General features: G+C 48.0%; 1 protein-coding gene across 3 annotated transcripts in view; it reads right to left on the bottom strand.

The window, feature by feature from the left end:
• Positions 1 to 6105: 6105 nt before the first annotated feature.
• The window catches only part of UROS (uroporphyrinogen III synthase), a 34862-nt gene continuing 16418 nt past the window's right edge, over positions 6106 to 24549 (bottom strand). Inside the window, exons 7-11 of one of the 3 annotated variants that reach the window (XM_037741789.1) lie at positions 15614 to 15694; positions 13658 to 13743; positions 12425 to 12523; positions 6833 to 6913; positions 6106 to 6545 (exon numbers count right to left, since the gene is read on the bottom strand). In XM_037741789.1, the coding sequence (XP_037597717.1) occupies positions 6408 to 6545; positions 6833 to 6913; positions 12425 to 12523; positions 13658 to 13743; positions 15614 to 15694 (485 nt within the window). In that variant the 3' untranslated portion in view covers positions 6106 to 6407. Of the gene's footprint in view, positions 6546 to 6832; positions 6914 to 11549; positions 11705 to 12424; positions 12524 to 13657; positions 13744 to 15613; positions 15695 to 24549 lie in introns of all 3 variants that reach the window. The other 2 variants (XR_005201739.1, XM_037741788.1) reach the window with 2 other exon arrangements.

The raw sequence follows: 24549 nt of genomic DNA, 5'->3' as shown, positions 1-24549 counted from the left end.
CAACACTTTAGGAGGCTGAGTTGGGCAGATTGATTGAGTCCAGGAGTTTAAGACCAGCCTGGGCAAATGGTGAAACCCCATCTCTACTAAAAATACAAAAATTAGCCAGGCGGGGTGGCCTGTATGCCTGTAGTTCCAGCTACTTGCCGGGGGTTTGAGGCTGGAGAATCGCTTGAGCCCAGGAAGTTGAGGCTGAAATGAGCCGAGATTACACCACTGCACAACAACCTAGATGAGAGAATGAGACCATGTTTCAAAAGGAGAAAAAAAAAATGGACAGAGCGATGTGTGCCACTTGCAGGCCTAACTCTGAGATCACCCTCATATTCTCTGTGATTTCTCTTCCCTCAACTCCTGGCCCGATGCAGAGCATCCAGCAGAAATGGCCTGGATCCCTGAATGCCCCTGTGGAAGGCCACCCTCGAACCCTTGACTGCTCTGTGACAGGAGTAAGAAACACAACTTTATAGTGTGGAACCTAAGATTTGGGGTTGGTGGATGCAGCAGTTAGACGACCCTAATAGAAGCCACTAAACGCTTAGTCTGTCCCCAGAAGGACCCATAACATGCTCCTTGTTCCCTAAGACCTGTCTGCAATAGACTACCGCTGGCCCTTCCCTCTCTGGTGAAGGCTGCAGAGGTCAAGGGGCAGGATGGGTGTTCCCATCCCTGATGATGGCTTCCACTCAGGGAAGCGCCCTGCTCCTGTGAGCCTCATGACAGGTTTCTGGGTCACCTCCAGCCTTCCTAGTGGCTGTCATCTCCCCATGATGCATTTTCCCCTTTTCTTGAAGAGCTCTTCTGTATTCCAGGTCCTTCCGCTGTTCTGGCTGACCCTGGTGTTCCTGTGAATGACCGGTACACTGCCCCGACCTCCCCCACCGTGACTCTGATCAGAAGATTCTCACCTCCACTCCACTCGAGTCACCCATGGCATAGCCTGGCTCAGCCCTGCCACCCCCTGGACTGCTGCGCCTCTGATCCCGCAGGCATAGGTAGCTCCTCATGCCCACTGCTGGCTCTCCTTGGAGCTTCTCACCCTCTTGTCTCTATCGCATGGACCTTTGACCCCCAATTGCGCTGAGGGTGCTGAGAGTCCTTCTGCCTAACCCACTTAAGTTGTCTTGGATCTTTGGTTTTCACCCTGTCCAGTTCAGATCCCACAGACACTGACCAAGCCCTAGCCTGAGAGCCTCTCCCCACCCCTGTGCTGGAGCCGCACCCTAGGCGGATCTGGCTGTCTCCTGCATCTTGCTGAGCACTCATTTCCTCATCCATTTCCTTTAAACTAATGACTACAGCCCCTTCCCCGTGGGCTCCTGCACTGCAAGCAACCCCCTCATCTCCCACTTTCCCGAGTGTTTCCCATTCCTCCTCTCTTCTTGGTGGGTCACATAGATGCCTGCAGGGGTTGATCCTCAGGGGCACGGAAAGGACAGAGTATGGGGAGGCAAAAGTAAGTAGAGGTTCAGGTTCGCTGCAGGAATTTCTACCCCAGTATCCAGAGAGCTTGCAGGAAATGAATGGAAGTTTTTTGGGCACTGTGACTTTGCAGGTGAGAGCTTAGAATTTTATGTCAAAGGTCTGCCAAGAAGAGCAGGTGTGCACATGCTTGTGTGGCTGTTATTCATTCAGTCGTCATGAAACCAATACTTATTACTGTCCTAAGGAAGACTGAAATGAATATGACGAATTCATTCCCTACTATATTAGTCAGGATTCTCTAGAGGGACAGAACTAACAGGGTATATATATATATATATATATATATATATATATATATATATATGTGTGTGTGTAAAATGTTATTAAGTAGTATTAACTCACATGATCACAAGGTCTCACAATAGGTCATCTGCAAGCTGAGGAGCAAGGAGAGCCAGTCCAAATCCCAAAGCTGAAGAACATGGAGTCCGATGTTCCAGGGCAGGAAGCATCCAACACGGGAGAAAGATGCAGGCTGGGAGGCTAGGCCAGTCTAGCCTTTTCCTGTTTTTCCACCTGCTTTATATTCTGGCAGCTGATTAGATGGTGCCCACCCAGGTTAAGGGTGGGTTTGCCTGTCCCAGCCACTGACCAAAATGTTAATCTCCTTTGGCAACAAATACCCTCAGACATGCCCAGGATCACTACTTTGCATCCTTCAATCCGGTCAAGTGGACGCTCAGTATTAACCATCACACCTACCCTCATGGAATTTGTATTCTAAGTAGGGAAGACAAAATAAACAAAAAAGAAATGAAAAATTCCAATAGTGACAGGTGGTAGGAATAGAATTAGCGAAGGTGAATGTCTAGGGGAAGAGTGAATATTCAGGTGAGCAGGAAAGATCTCTTGTGCGGATGAAATCTGGGCAACAGCAGAAAAATCAGAGGGACTCAGGCACATGTGACTGGGAGCTCAGGAGTGGTGTACATTTTCCTTAATCAGGAAAGGGCAAGTGCACAGGTTCTGAGGCCGGGAGCAGCTGGGCAAACCTACAACAGCAGAGAAGAAAGAAGGCTGGACGTGACTGGGAGGAGTGAGCTGGGAGGGAGGATGGAGAGGAGGATGGACAAAGTCTCACCCTGTCGCCCAGGCTGGAGTGCAGTGTGACATGATCTCAGCTCACTGCAACCTACACCTATCAGGCTCAAGCAATTTTCCTGCCTCCGTCTCCTGAATAGCTGGGATTACAGACATGTACCGCCACACCTGGCTAAGTTTTTGCATTTTTAGTAGAGAAGGAGTTTCACCATGTTGGCCAGGCTGGTCTTGAACTCCTGGCCTCGAGAACTGCCCGCCTCGACCTCCCAAAGTGCTGGTATTACAGGCATGAGCCACTATGCCCGGCCAAGATTTTCTTAAAAGAGTGTTTTATTCAAACTCTGAAAAGGTTTATCTTGATGTTTGCCGATTCACTTGATTATTTTATCATTTAGACTTGGTTATAAAAGAAAAATCTCATAGTAATAGTGGATTAAACAACATAGAAGTGGATATGTCTTTTATATTCAAGAAGTCTAGAGGTGGGATAGTTTTTGTGCCCATAGTGTCATCTTGTTCTAGAAAACTTCCTTTCCCCAGTGTCATCTCAGGGCCCAAGATGGCTACTGGAGCTTCAGTTCTTATACCTGCATTCCAGGAAAAAGGAAAAATGATGTCAGAGGTGTACATCTAACTACAACCCCTTGGCTACAACTTAATCACACTCTCATGCTTACCTGTGAAGGAAGCTGGGAAATGTAGTTCTTATTCCAAATGGCCTCACACTTTGCTGAACATCAAGGATTCTTGTTCCAGGGTAATGAATGTTGAGACCACCTCACTGACTCTAACCCTGTCATCTACTTCCCTAGAATTCTTAGTAAAATGATTCCCGCGAGTTTATTTTCTGAAGACTTGTATACAACACAATGTTTTTATTTTGTTCCTTTCTATTCACAGGCAAGTTGCATTAACATTTAACTCTTTGTGTGACTACATGTAACTCATGAGTTAAAGTACATAAAACTCAGAACAGTGTCTGAGAACATGTCCCATAAATGAGCTGTGGCTATATGGTCCAGAGGGAAAACCTTCAGTTCTTACCACTGGCCCACCCGGGCCTGGGGGCCAGTTGCATTCTGCCTTGGCTCTCAAATTCTTGCATGATCCTTTATTCCTTCCCTGCACAAACTTCTTCAGCAACTCTCCTCAGTCCAGGAGCTGGAGGGGAAGGCACATGAGGGTGATGCAAAAAGGGAATGTAGGTAAAACCTGTGCAGCACATCTGCTCAGTGTCTTCTCCCACCCCACCCTTCTGTCACTTCTGATCCCCAGGAAGGACACCAGGAGGCTGGCCACCCAGCCTACTGGGGCGTTACTCTGTCTGGAGCTGGTGGTGGGGGGGTGTGACTCACTCGCCATCCTAGGTGGCCCTATTGCCACTCAGGGTGTTGTGTGAGACTCTGGCTTCAACCTGGCTTCCCACGTTGACTCTTCAGTCACCCAGAACATCTACAAACTGAACGCTGAACTTTCCCCAGCACATCAGGAACAGCTGGATCTGTAAAAAGTAGGAATGAGGTTTGGGAACAGATTTCCAAGGCCTTTCTACAGGGCTTTCCATTTGCACATGAACCTCTTCTAAGTAAATACTGACCTTCCCAGTGCCTCAGAATCCTGGGAGATCATATGGTCTGTCTAATGCTGCAGTTGTATCTTTGAGGGAAAGCCTTACATAAGCTTCTGTTCTCTCCCATCTAGCCACTGAGCCATAGAATGATTAGTTAACATAATTATTGTCCTTAATAGAAACTGCAGCCCCATGGGAGGGTGAGCAGAAGAAATGACTGTGACATCCTTAGGCTTCACTGTCTTGAGCTGGGTAATTACAGAGCTTCCCTTCTGCCCCACCCATGCCTTCAGAATCAGGATTTCTTCCCAGTGCCTTTCAAACTGGTTTTTACATACTCAGCTCTCATGTTCTCAGGAATCTCCAGCCCAACTGCCAAAGAAAGCCCAGCTCCTGACTTGCCCGATGGCCGAGGACGTGCACCTGCTGCTTTGCTCATCTCCCGACCATGCAAGAGCTCCCTGCCTTCCTAACCCCAAACAGACCCATCTTTAACCACGCCCTGCCCTGCTCCATCTGAAACAAGGCTTCACCAGAACAGTCAATAGCCTCACATCCTCTTCAAAAGGTGGCTTCAGGTTGTGTGGGAATGAAAGGACATACATGTGGTGTTTAATAGCACGTAGACGTTTAGTGAACCTTTGTCCCTAATTCTGCCCCCTGACCCCTAAGGCTATGAAAAGGAACCTATTTTCCCTGCCCTGCAACAGGGTCTTCCTCCTCTTTCTTCAACAACCTGTACTTCTGAAGCCCACGCATCCCTCTCACCCTTGTCTGCCTACAGCTTGGACTTCTCCTCCTCTTCCTTCCTCACTTCCAGGCTTGTCTTGCCTCTCCAGCCTCTCTACAATGCATGCGGATGTTCCTGATTGCACTCCAGCTATGGGGGACCCCGTTCCTGCAATCCTGCATTCTCCAAACATGGGTACACACTGGCGGCGCCTGGAGAGCTTCTAACACCTCCTCCTGCTTGGGCTTTATTCTAGAAACCAATTTAGGGGAATTTCTGGGGGTGGGGCCTGAGCAATTTCATTTTAGAAGCACACCATGTGGTTCTAATGTACAGCCAGGTTCTTAGTTCATGGGCTAATCTATTTCCTTTGGTACTATGAAGAAAAACATGTATGAAACAGTGCTTGCCCAATTATTTTACTTAATCTCCTGGGGCAAGTGGTTATTTCAGGCAGCCATCACCATAATCCAGTTTTAGAACAGTTCTCAAAGAATATAATCACACCAAGATTTGGAGAACAATTATCACTGAATTCTAACCTCTCTACTACTATGAATCTCATATGAGGTGGCTGATGAATTTCATGAGTCTAGGTCTAAGTGCTTATGCTCATCAATCCCTTCTAATTTTGTTCCAGTTCTGCCCCTCACTAGCTATGTGACCCTGAGAAATTATTTCAACTCTTGAGCCTGTTTCCTCACCAGGAAAATGGAACAAGGGAAATGTCCACTCCTCAGGGCTGTTATGAGGAGTGGAGATGAGGGATGTGGAGCCCAAACGCCTTTCAGCCGGATCTTTCAAGGAAACAGAGGCGTGCGGGCAGCACCTTCCCACCACCAGCCCACATGCTACTAACAGACAAGTCTGGGTTTCAGTCAACTCAGCCTAAATTCCAGGCCAATATTTTAAAAGTGGGAATGAAGTTTGGGAACAGATTTCCAAAGACTTCCTACAGGGCCCTGCATTTGCACATGAACCTCTTCTCAGTAAATACTGACCTCCCCAGCCCCTCAGATTCCTGGGAGATCAGATGGTCTGTCTAATGCTGCAGTTGTATCTTTGAAGGAAAGCAAGTCTCTATATTTAAACTGAAATTGTCCTTAGCTCACAAGCAGGAACTTCAAGGTCCTTTTATAGCATGAATAAATCTACGTTATATAGAGCAATTTTATGATTCATATCAGGTTTGTGGGTTATCAGAGGTGGGCATACCCATCTCTTCCCTGAACACAGCTTTGCACTTAAAGTGACACAAAGCCAGTAACTATACACTCAGTAAGCACAGGTAGCCAGTGTGGTTTATTTGATTTCCTTTCTGCTGGGCACAGGAAGCTCTCACAAGGCTAGGGTTCAAGCTGGCTTCCAAAGAGAGCAGTCATGTGCACGTGGGCCTGATCCCAGCCCCAGGTCAGATCCTGATCCCCAGTCCTCAGGTGCTTTCCACTCAGGCTTGAGGCAGGAGTCTGGTGGCAACAGCTCCTGAGAGCCCTTGCCGATGCCTGGCTCCACGCAGAGCCAGCCCCGTTGGGAGGAGCCCAGCCCCGGGATGCTGCATGGGGCAAGCGCCAGGTGGCTGACTCAGCAGCAGCCATGGGGCTGGAGTGCCTTCCTGATGCCAGTGGCCAGCGCTTGTGGCGTGGGGCTCTCTGCAGTGCAGCTTACAGGCAGGCCCTGGGCGGCCAGCGCACGAGCCGTAGTGGGGCCGATGGCTGCAAACTGTAAAGACAGAAGAGAGAACAGGGCTTCAGTACACTAGTGGGGGTTGGGACAGCAGGTGGCTGGATGTGTGCAGGGGCCATCAGCCAGCCTTTCAGTTGGTCACTCCTCATGTGACACGTTTATGTAAATGACAACACCACCTGATTTGAGCCCAGATTCTGTGCCTGCAAAATACCTCTGAATCCATGCTCTCATCACAGTCTCTCTGCCACCCGGAGTGAAGGCATGCTGTACCCAGGCTCGGGTGAGGGGCAGGGACATGAAGGGCCCAGGCTGGTGCTCGCCATCATGGCTGCATCACTGCAGTCCTTCCTCAGAGGCTCTAGCTGCAGACAGTTCTGCTTCCGGTATTGGGGGCCCTGGGTCTGATCAAGAGGAGGTGGGTATGTCAGGGGCAGTGACTGAATCCCCAGGAAAGCAGAGCCATCAAGGTCAGGGCTCTGGGACCAAGGGTTGAGACTTAAATCCCAGCTTCACAGGACAATGCCCTTGGCTTGTGGGCCCACCCTCTCTGGCCTCCACCTCCTTATCCATAAACAGAAAAGAACAGGACTCTTCACTGGGCTGCTGTGGGGATTAAAGGAGGTGACAGGTGTGAACCACTTGGCCTGGCCCAGAGATAAGCTCGATGACCGTAATGGGCTGCTGCCTGTGCTGTCGTGATCCTTCCAAATCAGCCGTCCAGGGCACCGGCCTCATCCACAGGACACCTCTCTCTGAACAAGCACCATGGGCTCGATGGTTCTGTGCAGAGCCTCGCCTGGGTGCAGCACTGCTTCTGTCCCGGCTCTGCCCCTGCTAGCTGTTATTAGAGCCTAAGTCCCTTAGGCTCTCTGATCCTCACCTGTAAAAGGGGCACAGTTACCCTGGCCTCAGAGGGCTAGAGTGGGGGTTAAATGAGAGAATGTCCTATCCCCCACTCTCCTCTGGATTGAGACTGTGGACCCTGAGCCTGTTTTGGAGAAAGGGAGCATCTGACCCTGGCAGCCCCTGCCCAGCACTCTGCTTCATCCTCCCTCCCTCCTGGCAAGTGGGCAGCAGGCCAGGTGGTAGTGGAGTTAACAAGCCACCTGAACCTCTGCATAACCTTGGATGCTGTGGGCCTGAGGCTCCTTCCTCCGGCTGAGTCAGAACAAGGGAAGGGAGACCAACTGTCCCGCAGGGGCCCTGCTCCCACCCTGCCCACAGTACTGCCCTTCTAAGCATCCGCTGCTTAGGAAACTCCCTGAGGAAAAAATGGAGTTGGACCCCTACCTCACACAACATACAAAAATCAATTCAAAACAGATCTAATACCTAAGTTCAGAGCTAAAACTATAAAACTCCTAGAAGGAAACAGGGGTAAATTTTCAAAACACTGAATTAAAGCAATGGTTTCTTGGATACAACACCCAAAGCACAAGTAACAAAAGAAAAAAACAATACATTGAACTTTACCAAAATTGAAAACCTTTTGTGCTTCAAAAAAATCATCAAAAAGTGAAAAGACAACTCACAGAATGGGAGAAAATTTTTACAAAACATACATCTGATAAAAAATTTGTACTCACAGGCCAGGCACAGTGGCTCACACCTGTAATCCCAGCACTTTGGGAGGCTGAGGCAGGCGGATCACCTGAGATTGGGAGTTCAAGATCAGCCTGGGCAACATGGTGAAACCCCGTCTCTACTAAAAATACAAAAATTAGCCTGGTGTGGTGGCACATGCCTGTAATCCCAGATACTCGGGAGGTTGAGGCAGAAGAATTGCTTGAACCGGGAAGATGGAGGTTGCAGTGAGCCAAGATTGTGCCACTGCACTCCAGCCTCGGCAATGAGAGCAAAACTATGTCTCAAAAAACAATTTTTTTGGTATTCAGAGGCCAGGCACAGTGGTTCACGCCTGTAATTCCAGCACTTTGGGAGGCCGAGGCAGGCAGATCACCTGAGGTCAGGAGTTCGAGACCAGCTTCCAACACGGTGAAACCCCTTCTCTACTAAAAATACAAAAATTAGCCAGGCCTGGTGGCATGCATCTATAATCTCAGCTATTCAGGAGGCTGAAGCAGGAGAACAGCTTGAACCCAGGAGGCAAAGGTTGCAGCAAGGCAAGACTGCATCACTGCACTCCAGCCTTGGCGACAGAGTGGAACAATTTCCCATCTCAAAAAAAAATATTTGTATTCAGAATAAGAAATTCTGTCAATTCAACAAATAACCTGGGTTAAGAGTGGGCAAAGGATTTGGATAGATATTTCTTTAAAGAAGATATAAAAATGACCAGCAAATGTAAAAAGATGCTCAACATCGTTAGTCATTAGGGAAATCTAAATCAAATCCATGCTGAGAAACTACTGCAGACCCACTAGCATGGCTATAATCACAGAGACAGAAAAACATGGATATGGGGGATATGGAGAAGCTGGAACCCTCATACCTTGCTGGTGACAATGCAAAATGGCACAACCACTTTGGAAAACAGCAATAATTCGACAGATGTTAAACAAAGTTACCTTAGATCTAGTAAATCTACTCCTAAATATATACTCAAGAGAAATGAAAACATATGTCCACACAGAAAATTGCATTTGGATGTTCAGCATTATTTAATAGCCTGAAAGTGAAAACAGTCCAAATGTCCATCAACTAATGAATGGGTAAATTAAAAAGTCCCCAGAATGGATTATTATTTGGCAATAAAAAGGGATGAAGTATATCTGCTACAACATGGATGAACCTCAAAAACATTATACTAGTGAAAAAAGTCAGTTACAAAAGACCACATACTGTATGAGTCTATTAACATGAGATGTCCAGAATAGAGAAATCCATGGAGACGGAAAGTAGCTGAGTGGTTGCCAAGGAGTAGGGGGAATGAGGGAATGAGGGGTGGTTGCGAATGGGTTCCGGGTTTCTGTTTGGGGTGGTGAGGTGTTCTGGAACTGGACAGTGGTGATGGTTGCACAAATCTGTGACTATCCTAAAAATCATGTTAAAGTTGACTTATTGGGCTGGGCATGGTGGCTCACACCTGTAATCCCTACATTTTGGGAGGCCAAGGCAGGAAGACTGCTGGAGGCCAGGAGTTTGAGACCAGCCTGAGCAATACAGTGAGACCCCATCTCTGCAAAAAGTTAAAAAAATTTTTTTAAGTTTACATATTAAAATCATAAAAAGTAAATTTTATGGTTTGTGAATTATATCTCAATAGAGCTATTTAAAAATTTGAAAAAAAGAAACTCCCTGGGACTGGGAACCAGCAAATGGCGAACATGACTGTACTCCTAGAGCAGGGTTATCAACGGTTTGGTGAAATGGTGGCTTTTTCACAGGAGCCTTTCGCTCCTCTATGTCAATGAATGCTCACAGGATGGTGCCCCACAGAGCAGTACAGTCTTCCCCAGGCTAGGCCGGGGGCCCAACATCAACATTCTTCTGCCACCTGGGCACCAACTGGGCTGAGTGCACTAGCCTGGCTGTGGGGGCAGCAGCCACGTTCACAGCCCGGCTCTGCCATTGTGGCTAGTGACTGCTAGGTGAAGATGCCCACCTCACAGGCTACATGGGCATTTCCCTGTGCACAGGAAATTCAGTTGCTGCCATTAGTTTGGTGGTGGTTATTATGAATCTGCTTACCTATTGCTCTGAAGTGATGTCTGTGGCAACTATAGACATGTGCATGGTCTTCCCAAGACAATGGTAAGTAGGAAGTTCAGGTCAGAAGTCATGCCCTTTGATTTTTTGTGGCACACCTACATGTGGTGCAGTGCTATACAAACTTTCGGTCCTACAAAGACTCCTGGGAAGGGAGGCCACCAGCAAATCTGGGGCCAAGCTGAGAGAGAAAAGCTTAACTACCAACTCACAAGCTAGGACTGTGTCCTCTGTGAACCTTGAAAGCACCTCACTAGCCAGCGCTGAGTCTCAGTGACAAGGGGCGTCTCACACCCGACATAACAGTGCCTTCGTGGCCCCCAAGCAGTCCACAGTCACTGTGAGCAAGGCCGGCTCTGTCAATTTCTCCTCCCCAGCATGGCAGAGGCATTCAATACTGGCAGGTAGGGTAATCACTGTAGTAAGAGGCGAGGGGGCTACTGAGAGCCCCTGGGAGTGTCTGGAAGGTTGTAGAAATGGGCGTGACAGATGTGGGATAGAGGCATGCACTCAGCCCCCAGTTTCCAGGGTTGTGGATGATGCAGGCAGCAGTCTATTCAGAAAGGCCTGAGTTCTCGGTTCAGATGTTGAGTATCCGTTTGTGCTTTTAAACATGCTTGCTTTGAAAGAAGATAGAGTATAAATCTTTTGTTCTTCCTCTAGGCAAACACTAAGAAGCTTGGGGAAAGCTGTGACAGGCTTACACCACCAGTATCTCACAGCACTGTGTGACTTGGGGAGCTCCTCCCATAGGTCCAGGAGAGAGGTAGAGTGACACAGAGGGACAAGAACCAGAGCAGCGGCCGGGTGCGGTGGCTCACACCTGTAATCCCAGCACTTTGGGAGGCTGAGGTGGGCAGATCATGAGGTCAGGAGATGGAGACCAACCTGGCCAACATGGTGAAACCATGTCCCTATTAAAAGCACAAAAAAATTTAGCTGGGCGTTGTGGTGCACGCCTGTAGTCCCAGCTACTCGGGAGGCTGAGTCAGGAGAACTGCTTGATGCCAGGAGGTGGAGATTGCAGTCGGCCAAGATCGTGTCACTGCGCTACAGCCTGGGCGACAGCGCAAGACTCTGTCTCAAAAAAAAAAAGAAGAACCAGAGCAGCACCAGCACCATTACCCATCCTGACCTGTAATATGAAGTCAGTGCTCACTATGGACCAGTTACCATACTAAGCACTTTATGGATCCTACCTCTTTAATCTTTCCAACCACAAGATTCAGATATTGTTTTTCTTCCTCAGTGGCCCATGTGAGTCTTGGGCCTTCCAGTAACTCACCACATGGCAAGCTGTTTAACCTGTCCGGGCCTCAGTGTCCTCACCTACAATGAGGACCACTGCCCTATTTTCTGGATACCCACACCTGGACTGGTGTGAGAATTACATGAATTACTGCCCATAAGTGCATCACCTGCTCGGCAGCTCCTGAGATCATGGCAAGGCATCACCAGGGCTGACAATGTGCAATCAGTCTTCTGAGGTTCAAATCACGGCTCTTCCTTCTCAGCAGTGTGACCAACAGGCAGGACACAAGGTGTCTTGGAGCCCAATGCTCCATCTTTAAAACCAGGAAAGCAGTGCATACTCCTCATGTGAGATGCACCTGTAGGAAAGCAGGCGAAGCCTTTGCCCTTCCTGACTGCAGCAAGTGGCAGTTTCTGTCCTTGGGTTCTGGGTCACATCCTGCACCCTCTCCTCAGTCCCTCTGGAGCCAGTTCAAGGGTATTTCTATTATAGACACCACAAGAGTTGTGGTTATTTGTCGACTCATTATGAACACAGTCCCTAAGAGACCTGAATGTAAACCCTTTAAAAGACATGAAAAAGGTTACTGCTTTTACAATAGACGATAATGGCAAACATAAGATGGGGGAACGGAAGGAAAGGATGTTAACACCTTTGTTAACATGTTCCAAGCCCTGAGCTAAGTAAGGACTTTACTTGAATTCCCTCATGTAATTCTGAGACTCATCCTATGCAAGGAAGACCATACACATGTCTGTGAAGGCCACAGAGAGACGATTATCCCCATGCTGCAAGTGAGGAAACGGGCTGGCAGAGGGTAAGCAATCTGTGCAACAGCCCAGCAGGAGGTAGAGCTGCCCTTCCAATTCGAGGGCACCTGCTAGGCCAGGGGTGTCTCACTTGACATTGAAGCCCTAGGATAATTCATGAAGATCAAAAAATAAAAAATAAACTAATACGAAAAAGACCAAAAGCCCATTGAATAACTTACCTTAATTTGATCGATACTGTCACCAGATAACTCCTGAATGTGCTTGAGACTGTGTGTAAGGCCAGAGGGACTGAAAAACGTGATGCTGGCTGGAATTCCCTGCGGGGAAGAGAAAACAAGATCAGTCCTGGCCATGAGGCCAAGGAGAGACAACATTCCTCCAACTTCATCAGCATCAAGGCTGCCCAGGCAATTTTACCACAGGAGGGGTTCCTGGTTGATGCTGGGACCCTCTGTTCCAGTGAGGCAGGATTCTAGTAAGGAACTAGAATCCTTACTAGTCCTTGAAAAGAGTAGACTGCCATCAGAAAGCTGGTGCTGCTCCTTGGCCGCTCTGCTGGCCCCCAGGTCTGTGTCTGCCTGGCCAGAGGACATGGGCATCACGGAGCTCATGTGCCCAGCACCCCAGACAATGCCTCTAGCTCCTGTGGTCACATGGCACTGATCATGTGAGGCAGTGCTGGCTCCGTCAGTGCTCCCTCCCTCTGGAAGTAGAGGAAGCAGATGAGCTGGCTTGGCCTTTGTGCACTTGGTTAGTCTTATCAGGCCCTCCCAATACCAGGCAAGGCATTCAGAAGCCCGCCCTGAGAGGAAAGGGAGGTGTTTTACTGCACATAAATGCTTAAGACGTCAAGGAACTTGAGCAAGAGCTATCCATTCTCCTGCCTAAGTCCTCCATCAGTCCCCATGGACTCCGAAATTCAACCCAGACTCCTCAGTGGCCACTGTCAGCTCTTCCCACTAAGGGCCCAGCCTCCCTTTTCAGCCTCTGCCCCTCCAGTTCCACCAGTGCCTCCATATGATGAAGAACAATGATAACATCAAGGCCACTATTTATCTCAGGCTTGTATGTATCTTGGATGCTGTACAAAAAGTGTTGCACAAATTATCTCCTTTAACCCCTATAAAAACTTACCACTTCCTCAAAGTTACTACATTAATCTCTCCAAACAGGCAGGTTTCATAGACCACCTACCACAAGCACCTCTTTTTGAAATCACTGATTTCAAACCAGCTTGCAATAGACATTTCATGAAACAACCACAAAATTGTTTCCACTCCTAATTCTAGAATCCCAGACCAACTATGCCACAGAAAAAGGCATGCAGGTGACAGCTGGGGACGGTGAAACCACATGTAGAACCAACACCTGTGAGCTTATGCCCCCTCACCCTGGGCTTCCCCAACCTGGACGTCCACCCTGCCAGAGCTCTCCCCCAGAACACCACATACCTGCTGGGAGTAGTAGCTGTTCAGGTTCCCTTGGATTCCTGGGTGTGGAATTGTCTGATACACAGTTATGCTTTCCATGGCAATCCCTGGGCACAATCAAAACCAGGAAAGTCTTTACTGCAGTGGGCACACCATGGAGCCTCTGCCACCTCACAGCATAGTTGGTGAAACCTCCCAATACAGCACCCCTCTCCTGGAACCAGCTGCTTGGAGGCTGAGAGGCCAGGCTCCTTAGAGAGGCCTCGAACAGCCCTCTGCAGCCTGCGGAACCCTGTGGAGTGGCTGCTGTGGCAGAGGAGGCTGAGACAGCAGAAAAAGAAAAAAGGCTCAGAAACCAAAGCCTTTGTTTATACCCAGAATGCCTTTTGTTCCCAGGCTTATGTGAGTTTGTCCATACAAGGCTGTCCCTAGTCACTCCATGGATCCCACATAGACAGGCTGCATGACACCAGCAAGTGTGGGCAAGGGCAGCTCTCGGGAGAGGCACAGAGTCCAGATCCCGGCTGCGCTCTCGCTGTGCCTCCACGTGGCCATGCGTCCCCTCTCTGGGCCTCAGGGTGTCCACTTGGAGATGAACTGATTAAGCCGTGGACGTTCCCACATTCCTCCCTGTGCCATTCAGTGATGTTGAACATTCCCAGGGGTTTTCAGGGCTGGTGATGAGGCACGAGGCATTGAAGGGACTAGCGCAATTTCAGTCAGATATAGATTTACGAGGGGCAGCCAGACAGCAGGTGAAAAGTAGTAAAAACTCAGGCTTCTGAAAATAAAATGGGAAATTCTCTCAGAAAAAATTATTATAATTTTAGCAAAAAACAGCAACCTTTCGCCATTTCATATCCCCCAAAACTAAAGAAATAAATGGAAGTATCAAACCTCCGATTTATATATAATTTCTTTAAGGGTCCCCCTGAGGCCAAGCTTCCTCTTTTTTTATCCTGGTATTTTCTATTCCTGAAAAGCTAGTGATTTTGCTGATCTTATTACTTAATGTCCTCTGCCTTTATTCTTGGCAGCCTTTAGAAGACAGATGATATGGGTAGAAGGGACATGATCCAGCTCCGTTTTAATACAGGAGGGAAAGTGACAAGGTCTAAGGTCACCCTGGGTCACACTATTCAGGTGGACGGTTAGAGCTTCAAAATACTGGGAGAGATGGTAAGAGTCACAGGTCCATGAAGAGCTTGCCTTTGGAGAACAAGGCGTCATGCTACATGATCTCTGAACACCTCTGTGAGCAGGTACTATGGCTATGTACAGATAAGGATGCTGATCACAGAGAGATTACTTCACTTACCTTCATTCACATAGCTAATAAACTGCGAGAGGGAGAATTCAAATCTCTTTTTATTTCACCCTAACGCTGGTACTCCACACTGCCGATACACCTTGCTCCCAGACCAACTATGTGACAGCAAAAGGTGCGCAGGTGACAGCTAAGACATCTGAGTCAATGATGGCAGCATGCTTCAGAGGCAAGAGCTAGTTTCCAGATACCGACAGTCTTGGGAGCCACAGCAGGTGGGGCTGGAGGGGCAGGTGGGGCTTGTGTGGCTCTGATGGAGGGTGCTGCATGCTACTATAAGATCAGCTAAATTTGTAGACTTTCTTCTACACGTGGAACCAATTCTATGGTTCATCACCTCAGTTATCTGCCCAGGGGCCACCTCCACACTTCAATCTCCTGTCCTCTTGGTGAAGGACTGGAGACACACTGTGTGCTCCTAGCTTGAGCCAAGTGAGGTGAGAAGAGCATATCCAAAAAAGGAAAGTGCAGACTGCACATCTATACTTCATGTGAGGATTGTCCCTGTGTCCCCTGGCCTGGTATATCCAAGCCAGGCCTGCTCTCCCTTGTATGCTCTCTGCAGGGCTACCCACTTCCATCACTGCAAAGGCTCTTGCTGGAATCTACCCAAAGTGGTTAGGGATGCAGTCAAAGCACTCAAAGCTCACCTTTGTCCTTGAGCGTTTTCGGCAGGATTTCTCTTTTGAGGTTTCCACAGGGAAACAGAAGAGGCAGTGCTGAGGACTCCCCTGTGAATAAATAACCAGACTTTGTGAAAACTCAGGGGCAGTGCTTGTGCACAGGGCGAATGGGGAGGAGGAAGCCCGGGCTCCAGGCCTGGCTTTGCTTCTAGGACTTAGTTCCAGTATCTGTAAACAGGAAGAGCACCTGCTACCTTGCTGAACTTCAAGGGCTGTTATATGAAGATCGTAAGAGGTAATGTGTATAGAGGTGCTCAGAAAATGAACATCCACATAAACAAGTTAGCCATACTCTTTTAATTCCCTCTAACCCTAAAGTGACTCCCTAGCCTGCAGTCACTATTTAGAAGGCGGGCTCGGCACCTTAACCAAGCCAGGCAGGTAAAGCTCAGGCCTAGTGTTGGCACTGCAGCAAACATTTTCTACCCTAAAGAGGCCCTGGATGAGCCAGGGAGTGCAGCAGGGAAGTGGCAGCTAGGAGTGGCTCTGCAGCCACCCCCAGCAAAGACAAGCTCACTGCCCACTCCTCTTTCAGCCACACCAGCAGCCACTAGGCCAAGTGCTAAATGGCAGATGTGCAGGCCTTAGAGAGAGAAGCCTGCTAAGAACAGCCCTGCCTCTCCTCTCACCACTATCTCTGCTCCCAGCAGCTCATCTCTGGGAAGACTTACAGGCATTTTCAGCCCTAAACTCTCTGCAGAACAGTGAGGACAGCATAGGATTTGAACACCAATTTGCAACAGTACTGCCCAACAAAACTGATGTATTACCAAATGCCATAATCTTCCCCAAATGTGAAAACAAAGCATTTTAGTAGAACCAGCCATTTTCCCCACATCGTCCATAAAGAAATTCTAATGGGCGTTGTTCATACACATTGTATATTTTCCCACATCCTTGCGGTCTCTCTGAACACATATTCTCTGGTGGCTGCAATGAGAGGAAGGAGCAAAACCTCTTTCCATCCGGCATCATATCTACCAAGCAGCAAACAACAGGAACAGCTGCAGGCCACTTAATTTCAAGTGTATAAAGGCTACATACCGGTCAATGTTTTCTCTATTTAAACTGCTGTGTAAATATCAGTACCAACATAAAAGAAAATAATGAATTGGGAGATGGTTAAATATAGTTAATAGATGTCTGCTGATTTCCCTTTTCCAGTGTGAGGAAATGTCTGCATGCTCTGTAGAGTCATCCCTAGAGACGTATTTTCAAAGCCATGTTCAGGTGTGATTTTCTTCTCTGTGTCTCTGTGTGTGCTTAGGAGTGCGGGGTGGAGGATGCTAGGGGCCAAAGCTCTTCGTGGGGATCCAGTAAGAAAACTAGAATCCAGTTTTTCAGCAAGCCCAGCCCCATGGGCGAGCAAAGGGCCTTGGAAAGATTCGGGAATCTCCCCTTGGCAGCACCTCTTGTGAGGGTCCAGTGGAGTTCTGAGCTGCTCTTTCTTATCTCTGACTCACAAGGCTGGGCTGAAGGGGTACGCCCTCCCTGAAGGCGGCTGTTTTTCTCTATCTCTCCACCACCTGTGCCTTGCAGAGAGCTTGGCTCTGCAGGCACAGAGGGCCCACAAATGACCAACCAGCTCAGCTGACTTCACTGAAAAGGCACCGCCCTGTCAGGAGAAAGGAGAAAAACTTAAAAATGTCCTTTGCTGCTGAGGGGAGATCTACTACAACTACATTTCCTGAAAACTAACCCCCTTCAAAAAGCCAAAGACAAAGGAGTCATTCCCTTTTGGAATATACTTACTGCCTGTGGATTTATTTTCAGCCCCAAAAGGCCAAAGCAATGGTTAAAGCTGACACAAAAATAGTGAATCATGGAGCTCAAAGGCTCTGCTCTCCATTAGTTTAACAGGAAGGAGGCCTCAATTCTGGGCTGTCAGGGCTGATGATGAGTAACAATGATGAAAATCCTGAGAGTATTATTATTAGGCAGCTCAGGAGGGGGTTTGATAAAGTCACTGCAGGTAATTAAAAAAATGATGATACAGGCAGGAAGCAGACAAATGCCTAGGTAGATAGGGAAGGGTCCCCAGTGAAACCTCACCTTCAAGCCTAAAATAGCCTGAAGGCTGAAAGGCCAGACTGCTGGTTCCGATGCAACCTGCAACCCAGGGGGAGAACATCTAACCATTTGTCTGCCCTTTCCCAACTGATTCAGAATAATGCCCTTTAACCAATCAAATGTTGCCTTTTCCGATACTACCTGTGGCTTGCCTGGGCATCCTCATGTGCACTAGGGGAATGGGGTGGGGCCGCGAGGAAATCGCGCCTTATGCAGGGGAGGAGCCTGGCCTCGTCAGCTCATGTGTGGTACCCCTGGTATTCAATCATGAGGGAGAAACCTGATTGGAGAAACCCTCTCTTTGAGAGCCCCTTCCTTTTGTCCTTCTTCTCTTTTCTTTCTCTCTTCTTTTTCTTTCTCTTTGCTGAGAGCTTCTCTCTCTCTCTCTCTCTGTCTCTCTCTCTCTCTGTCTCTCTCTGTCAGTCTCTCTCTCTTTCTCTCTGTCTCGCTCTTTCACCCAGGCTGGAGTGCAGTGGTGCAATCTTTGCTCACTGCAACATCCTCCTCCTCTCAGGCTTATGCAATTCTCCTGCCTCAGCCTCCTGAGTAGCTGGGATTACAGGTGCCCACCACCATGCCCAGCTAATTTTTGTATTTTTAGTAGAGATGGGGTTTTGCCTTGTTGGCCAGACTGGTCTTGAACTCCTGACCTCAGGCAATCTGTCTGCCTAGGCCTCCCAAAATGCTGGGATTACAGGCATGGGCCACCATGCCCTGCTGAGAGCTTTCCTTTCTCTTAATAAATTCAGCCCTTCTCACCCTCCAGTGTGTCTACCTGCCTAATTTTTCCTGGTCATGAGACAAGAACCCAAATTTAGCTGAATGATGGAGCAAAAAGTCCTGCATCAATGAGATTGACTTTTTAAAATGTCATCTTACTTCAGGACATGCACATGTCTGTAAAACAGTAACAACTTCCAGGTTTAAAATGACTTCCTTCTCAGGCACTGCCATGAGAATCAGTTCGAGCAGTCAGTGGGTGCCTGATTGCAGATAATGTGGATGATCAGAGGAACGGAAGAAAAGCCCGGCAAGTCTGCCAGGCTGCAGAAATTTTCCCAGTCTAGGAGGACATTGCAAATAAACTGTAGTGCAATCTTTCTGCCCTACCTTGTTTCTCTTTCTTTTCAAAAGTTACACTGTAGTCTACCTCTTAACATTTAATGTGTAATTACTTTCCCATTAGAGGATATATTCAGGAAAGAAGGAGAATCTATCAGAACCATGAGTTATCTGATTAAATAAGTTAATAGCTTTAAATACTTACAATAGTTCCTGTCACAAAGTAGTGTTAACTAAAATAAATAGGCATAGCTATGAACTGGCCTGTTTACTACAAGCATTGGAGGTAGATTTTTAGCTTTTAAAATCAGGCTTCAAAGTTTGCTGAGAAAGAAAAATCATTAACGCCTTGGTAAAGCCAAGGTGAAGGTCCTTATTAGCAGTTAACATGGACTTTTATTTGGGTATTCTAATTGCAAATGGAAGATTTATTAAGATCCATAGACATGCTGGTAATAAATTAGAGGAAATAGCAGAGGCTTTACAAAGAATGCAGACCAATATTCTCCCAGATAAGGTCAGAATATGTTAATATCTAACCAACCAAGCCTTGAGTCAGTTAATTGAAACACCAATGTGATCACTCAAAAGTGACATTGATCTCTTCTGCCTTGTGTTTGCAAAGCAGGGGACACCAGCCTGATGATTTGGGGTCTTCTAACGAACAATGACTCAGACAGTTCACTTCTGTCTCCTTCCAGAACAAACTGTGGGTACAGCTCAATCTCTTCACTGAAAATAGGCAGGAACCACCTATTCTATTAAGGAGCTAACTGTTGGCCCACCCATAGAAGTAATTATTATTCTTTGTAGATCCGGACACTTAATTCCACAATGTCAATATCTACCATTTACATTTATTTCTACATTTTAAAAAGAAGGGCTTTGATACTATTTAATGCTGTGATGACTTTCCAGAAACAACAATAGAAACAAAAAGCCTGGAGCCACACTGTTCCTGACCTATCTGCATCCTGTACCAGGAGCCCCTGGAGTGAACCCCCCACACTGATGCGCAGCTCCATGACCTAAGAAGCCATCCCACAGGGATGGGGTCACGTGGCACAGGGCCCAACCAGTGCTCTCTAATCTGGACAGCTGGAACAACTGTCTGTGGATTCCCTGCAGCTATTTCAACACCTGGCAGCACAAAAGAGAGTCACCGCCTATCTAGGCTGCTGTTGAAGAAAATGGCCCCAGCAATCCATACTCTGGAACATTCCACAGAAAGCAACACGGTGGCCATTGGGCCTTTTCCCTTCAGCTGCTTAGCCTCAGATGCTCTTTGAATTGGCCTCCAGAGGGCTTCTCCACACTGGTGCATGGTGCATGGAAAGGCCTCTCCCAAGGGCCCAGCTGGGAACACCATGTGGCACAAGTGGCCAGAGAAGAAACGGGGCCAACCATCTTTACCAGCAGCAAATGGTGAACACTCTCTACCACAGATTACAGTCTCCTTAACTGTACGTTTTTAGCTTCTTTTTTTTTTTTTTTGAGACGGAGTTTCACTCATGTTACCCAGGCTGGAGTGCAATGGCGCGATCTTGACTCATCGCAACCTCCACTTCCTGGGTTCAGGCAATTCTCCTGTCTCAGCCTCCTGAGTAGCTGGGATTACAGGCACGCACCACCATGCCCAGTTAATTTTTTGTATTATTATTTTTTTTTTTAGTAGAGACGGGGTTTCACCATGTTGACCAGGATGGTCTCGATCCCTTGACCTCGTGATCCACCCGCCTCGGCCTTCCAAAGTGCTGGGATTACAGGCTTGAGCCACCGCGCCCGGCCTACGTTTTTAGCTTTAAATGTCTCACAGTGCTGGCTCATGAAATGTTCTAGAGAAAGCCTAGCAGGGATGATCTCTTTATGTGGAGCCCAGGTAGAGAGGCTAGGTCTGAGATGGCACAAACTCCAGTGGGGCAGACTGAGGCATCTGTGCGAGGCTGTGTGTGCTCCAGTGATAAGCTGAGGTCAGGGAGTCCCAGCAGACCCTTTCCCTTGGGGCTCAGGCTAGCCTCACCCTTAGGGCCTTTTCCCACGCCTTGTCACCAAGGATGTGGCTAAATCCCAGACATCAGCCCAATGATTCATCAGCACAAGGGCATGTCCAAACGCACAAATTAGTGGGATGAGCTCCTAGAACCCACTTTCTTCACTTCAAAAGATTCCATTGACTTCTTTACCTGCTGGAAGAGAACTGGGCATATTTTGGACTAAGTACCTTTTTAGAAGCACACAGAACAAGGGAAACAAAAGAGCTTTGGAGTCAGCTTGTCCTAGGCTTGTGCCCCCGCCAAGCACTATCAGCTCTGTTCCTCTGGACAAGAGTCCCTCTCTGAGCTCAGTTTCTTCATGAGTAAAAGCAGTCTAGTAATCATCCCTGTGTCACAGCTCAGCACAACAACATGTCAGGCAATTAGAGGCATGCACACAGTGCCAATGTATGTTGGACATGTACCAGACACTCTAACTCCTTTATAATATTTCTGTTATGCCCCCAGAGCCTCCAGGATAATTTCTTATACCCATGTGGAAGCTGCCTGCTGGCAAGCCCTGGGGCATGCTGAGCTGTGGCAGGTCCCTTCAAGGCAGGACTTGCCACAGCACCCCAGGCCCTGCTCTTAGATTGTGATACCTCTGTAGGTTTTAAAAAAATGCTACTTAAGGGATAAATTTTAAGGGACACTGGAACAAGAGAACTGGGTCCTAATTCAGTGAATGCCTTTTGGGCCCGATCCTGGCTACAGCTAGTGATGCCCTCCCACTAAGAGGGAGCAGGCAGTGCTGTGTTCCTGCCCAGGCCTGGGGAGGACCACTCCAGCCTGAGTCTGACCCACTGGGGTGAACATTAAGGCCCAGTGCCTCAGGGCTCCGGGTGACAGCTACTCAGTGCTCCCCAGTTTGCCACCCACTGCCCCCGCCATGCCATACTCTCCAGGAAAAGCCCCTCCTTCCACGTCTCTGCTCAGTGGCTCCCTGAGTGGGAGGGCTTGTCCATGACTACTGTCTGAGGGAGGGCCTGCCCTTCTCTGTGGAGAAGAGGCCATGGGTGTACCTTTTTTACAGACTTTCCTGAAGACCTCTGCCTTCTTTTGGACATCCTGTCATGACACTGTGATACAAGAGGAAGTATTTGGTTTTCCTTCCTGTTCTTGGCATAGAACTTCTAAAACCCTTGGAATTTCCTGACAGAGGTGAGAGAAGCATCTTTTGTTATTCATAATAAACCCCTTTTAACAATACTGGAGTTTATGCTAGTGAGGTGACTGGCAGTGTTCCCTAGAGAGCTTCAGGATGGGGGCTGAAGGCCGGAAAGAACGATGTGATCATAGGGTTGGTGGTAGAGTTACTCACCAGGGGCCAATGACTTAATCAATGGTACCTACATAATGGAACCTCCATAAAAACCCTAAACTATGAGTTTAGAGAGCTTCTGGATTGGTGAACACATCCATGTGCCAGGAGGGTGGGGCACCCCAACTTCACAGGGACAGAAGCTCCTGTGTACTCAGGACCCTTCCAGACCCTGCTCTTTGCACCTCTTCATGTGGCTATTCATCTGTGTCCTTATCTCTTTTATAAAAATCAGTACACATAAGTGTTTCCCTGAGTTCTATGAGCCATTCTAGCAAATTACTGAACCTGAGTAGGGAGTCGTGGGAACTTCTGATTTGTAGCCAACTTGGACAGAGGTCCCTCAGCATCCAATACTTGTATCTAAAGTGGGGGACAGTTTGCTAAGACTGAGCCCTGAAACTGTGGTGTCTGGGTTAATTCTGGGTAATGTCAGAATTAAGTTGTAGGACACCCAGCTGGTACCTAGAACACTGGAGAATTGGTCATTGGTGTGTGTATATATGTATTACCCAGGCTGGAGTGCAATGGTGCAATCTTGGCTCACTGCAACTTCTGCCTCCCAGGTTCACACGATTCTCCTGACTCGGTCTCCCGAGTAGCTGGGATCACAGGCACACATCACCACACCAGGATAATTTCTTATACTTTTAGTAGAGATGGGGTCTCAGTATGTTGGCCAGACTGGTCTCAAACTCCTGACCTTGTGATCCACCCACATTGGCCTCCCAAAGTGCTGGGATTATAGGCGTGACCCATCATGTCCAGCCAGAAACAGATATCTTAATAGTAGGTCCACTATATAAAAACTGTTCATACCTCTTCTGGTCGCTTAACCCATCCTGCCTTATAATGGTTATTGATGTCTATGTTCCCCACCCTATCCCCACCTCCAGCCCCAGCTAGGCTGGGAGCTTCCAGCAGGCAGGAATAGAGTCAAACTCCTCTTCAGCCCCAATGCCCTGCAAAGGCCTGGCACACAGGTGCTCCTGGGTAAACACAGGTGCTCCTGGGTAAACATCACGTTCTCCTGTGACGTGGGAAGGAATATGGGGGGTGGGGCAAGAGAGGTGACAGCCAATGCATTAATGTCCGAAAGCCCTCTCTGAGCTGACCAGTGCACATCCACTGAACTAAGAAGGGCACAGGTCAGGATTGCCGAGTGGCTGACCCACTCTGGGACTAGAGCTTATTCATCTCAGCAGCCAGAAAAGGCCAGTGTAGCTCCTCAAAACTGGAGTTCCCTAAGCCTCTGCCCACCAGAGTCAGGCACACTTACGTCCTCAGCTCTGCAGAAGCCCCAGTCACTCTGAATCAGAGTGGATGGAGGTGCTCAGTCAGCATCTCCCTGAGGACAGGTTGGCATGGAGCAGGTGCCAGTCAGGCCTCTGAATGTGATGGGCCATGGGATGAGCAGTGGCCTTGCTGTGATGAGTGTGAACTCCAGCCTGCCACTTTATAGCTTGTGACCCTGGACTAGACCTGTCCCTTGGTCCCCCAAGAGCCTCTATAACAGCACAGTCAGAAAGAACTTTTGGTGATAATGGAAATGTTCTGTGCCGTCCAATTTGGTGCCATTGGCCACAGTGACAACTGAGCTTGTGAAATGTGCCCAGTGTGACTGAATAACTAAATTTTCAATTTTATTTAATTTACATTTACACTTAAATAGCCATATGTGGCTAGCGGCTACTGTACTGGACAGCACAGTTTGCAGTGGAGATGATTCTGACTTCATGAGGGTGATGGTGAAGATTAAATGACATCCTACAGGCCAAGTGCCTAAGTATCTAAGACACCCTGGGCACTCAATAAATGCTAGTCTTCAGTGCTAATGCAGAATATACAGTGACTCAGGAAAGGTGCAATGAGGTTATTTTAAAAAGAAATTAAAAAGAAAAAAAAATTGGAGAACTTGGGAAGGATCCACTGAGCCCAGCAGTACCTCTGCTGTTCGCTGACTGCTCACTGCTGCCCCTGACCCATATGACTCTGTTGGGGGCCTAACTGAGCTTCAGGGATCCTCAGACCACAGTGTAGAAAAAGATGCAGGACTTTCTCCAGAACAAGCTCCCAGTAACACAAAAAATATAAGCCAGAGAAGCTTCAGGCAACAGTAATGACTTATGACAGGAAGGCTTATAAGTAATGACTTATAAGACTTTAGTGTACAAGTTTGTTTGTTAGAAAGGCTAACATCACCTTTAGGAGTATTTTTTTTTATAATGCAAATACTTTGTTTTGCCAGAAACAAAACCATCCATCACTGTTTCAGAAGCCATAAAAAGACCTATTTAGGGCCAGGCGTGGTGGCTCACGCCTGTAATCCCAGCACTTTGGGAGGCCGAGGCGGGTGGATCACGAGGTCAAGAGATCGAGACCATCCTGGTCAACATGGTGAAACCCCGTCTCTACTA

The sequence above is a fragment of the Cebus imitator genome, unplaced genomic scaffold (assembly GCF_001604975.1).
Source record: "Cebus imitator isolate Cc_AM_T3 unplaced genomic scaffold, Cebus_imitator-1.0 Scaffold107, whole genome shotgun sequence".
Lineage (NCBI taxonomy): Eukaryota > Metazoa > Chordata > Mammalia > Primates > Cebidae > Cebus > Cebus imitator.
Note: the sequence above shows the minus strand (reverse complement) of the source record. Positions and strands in the feature narration are given on the sequence as shown.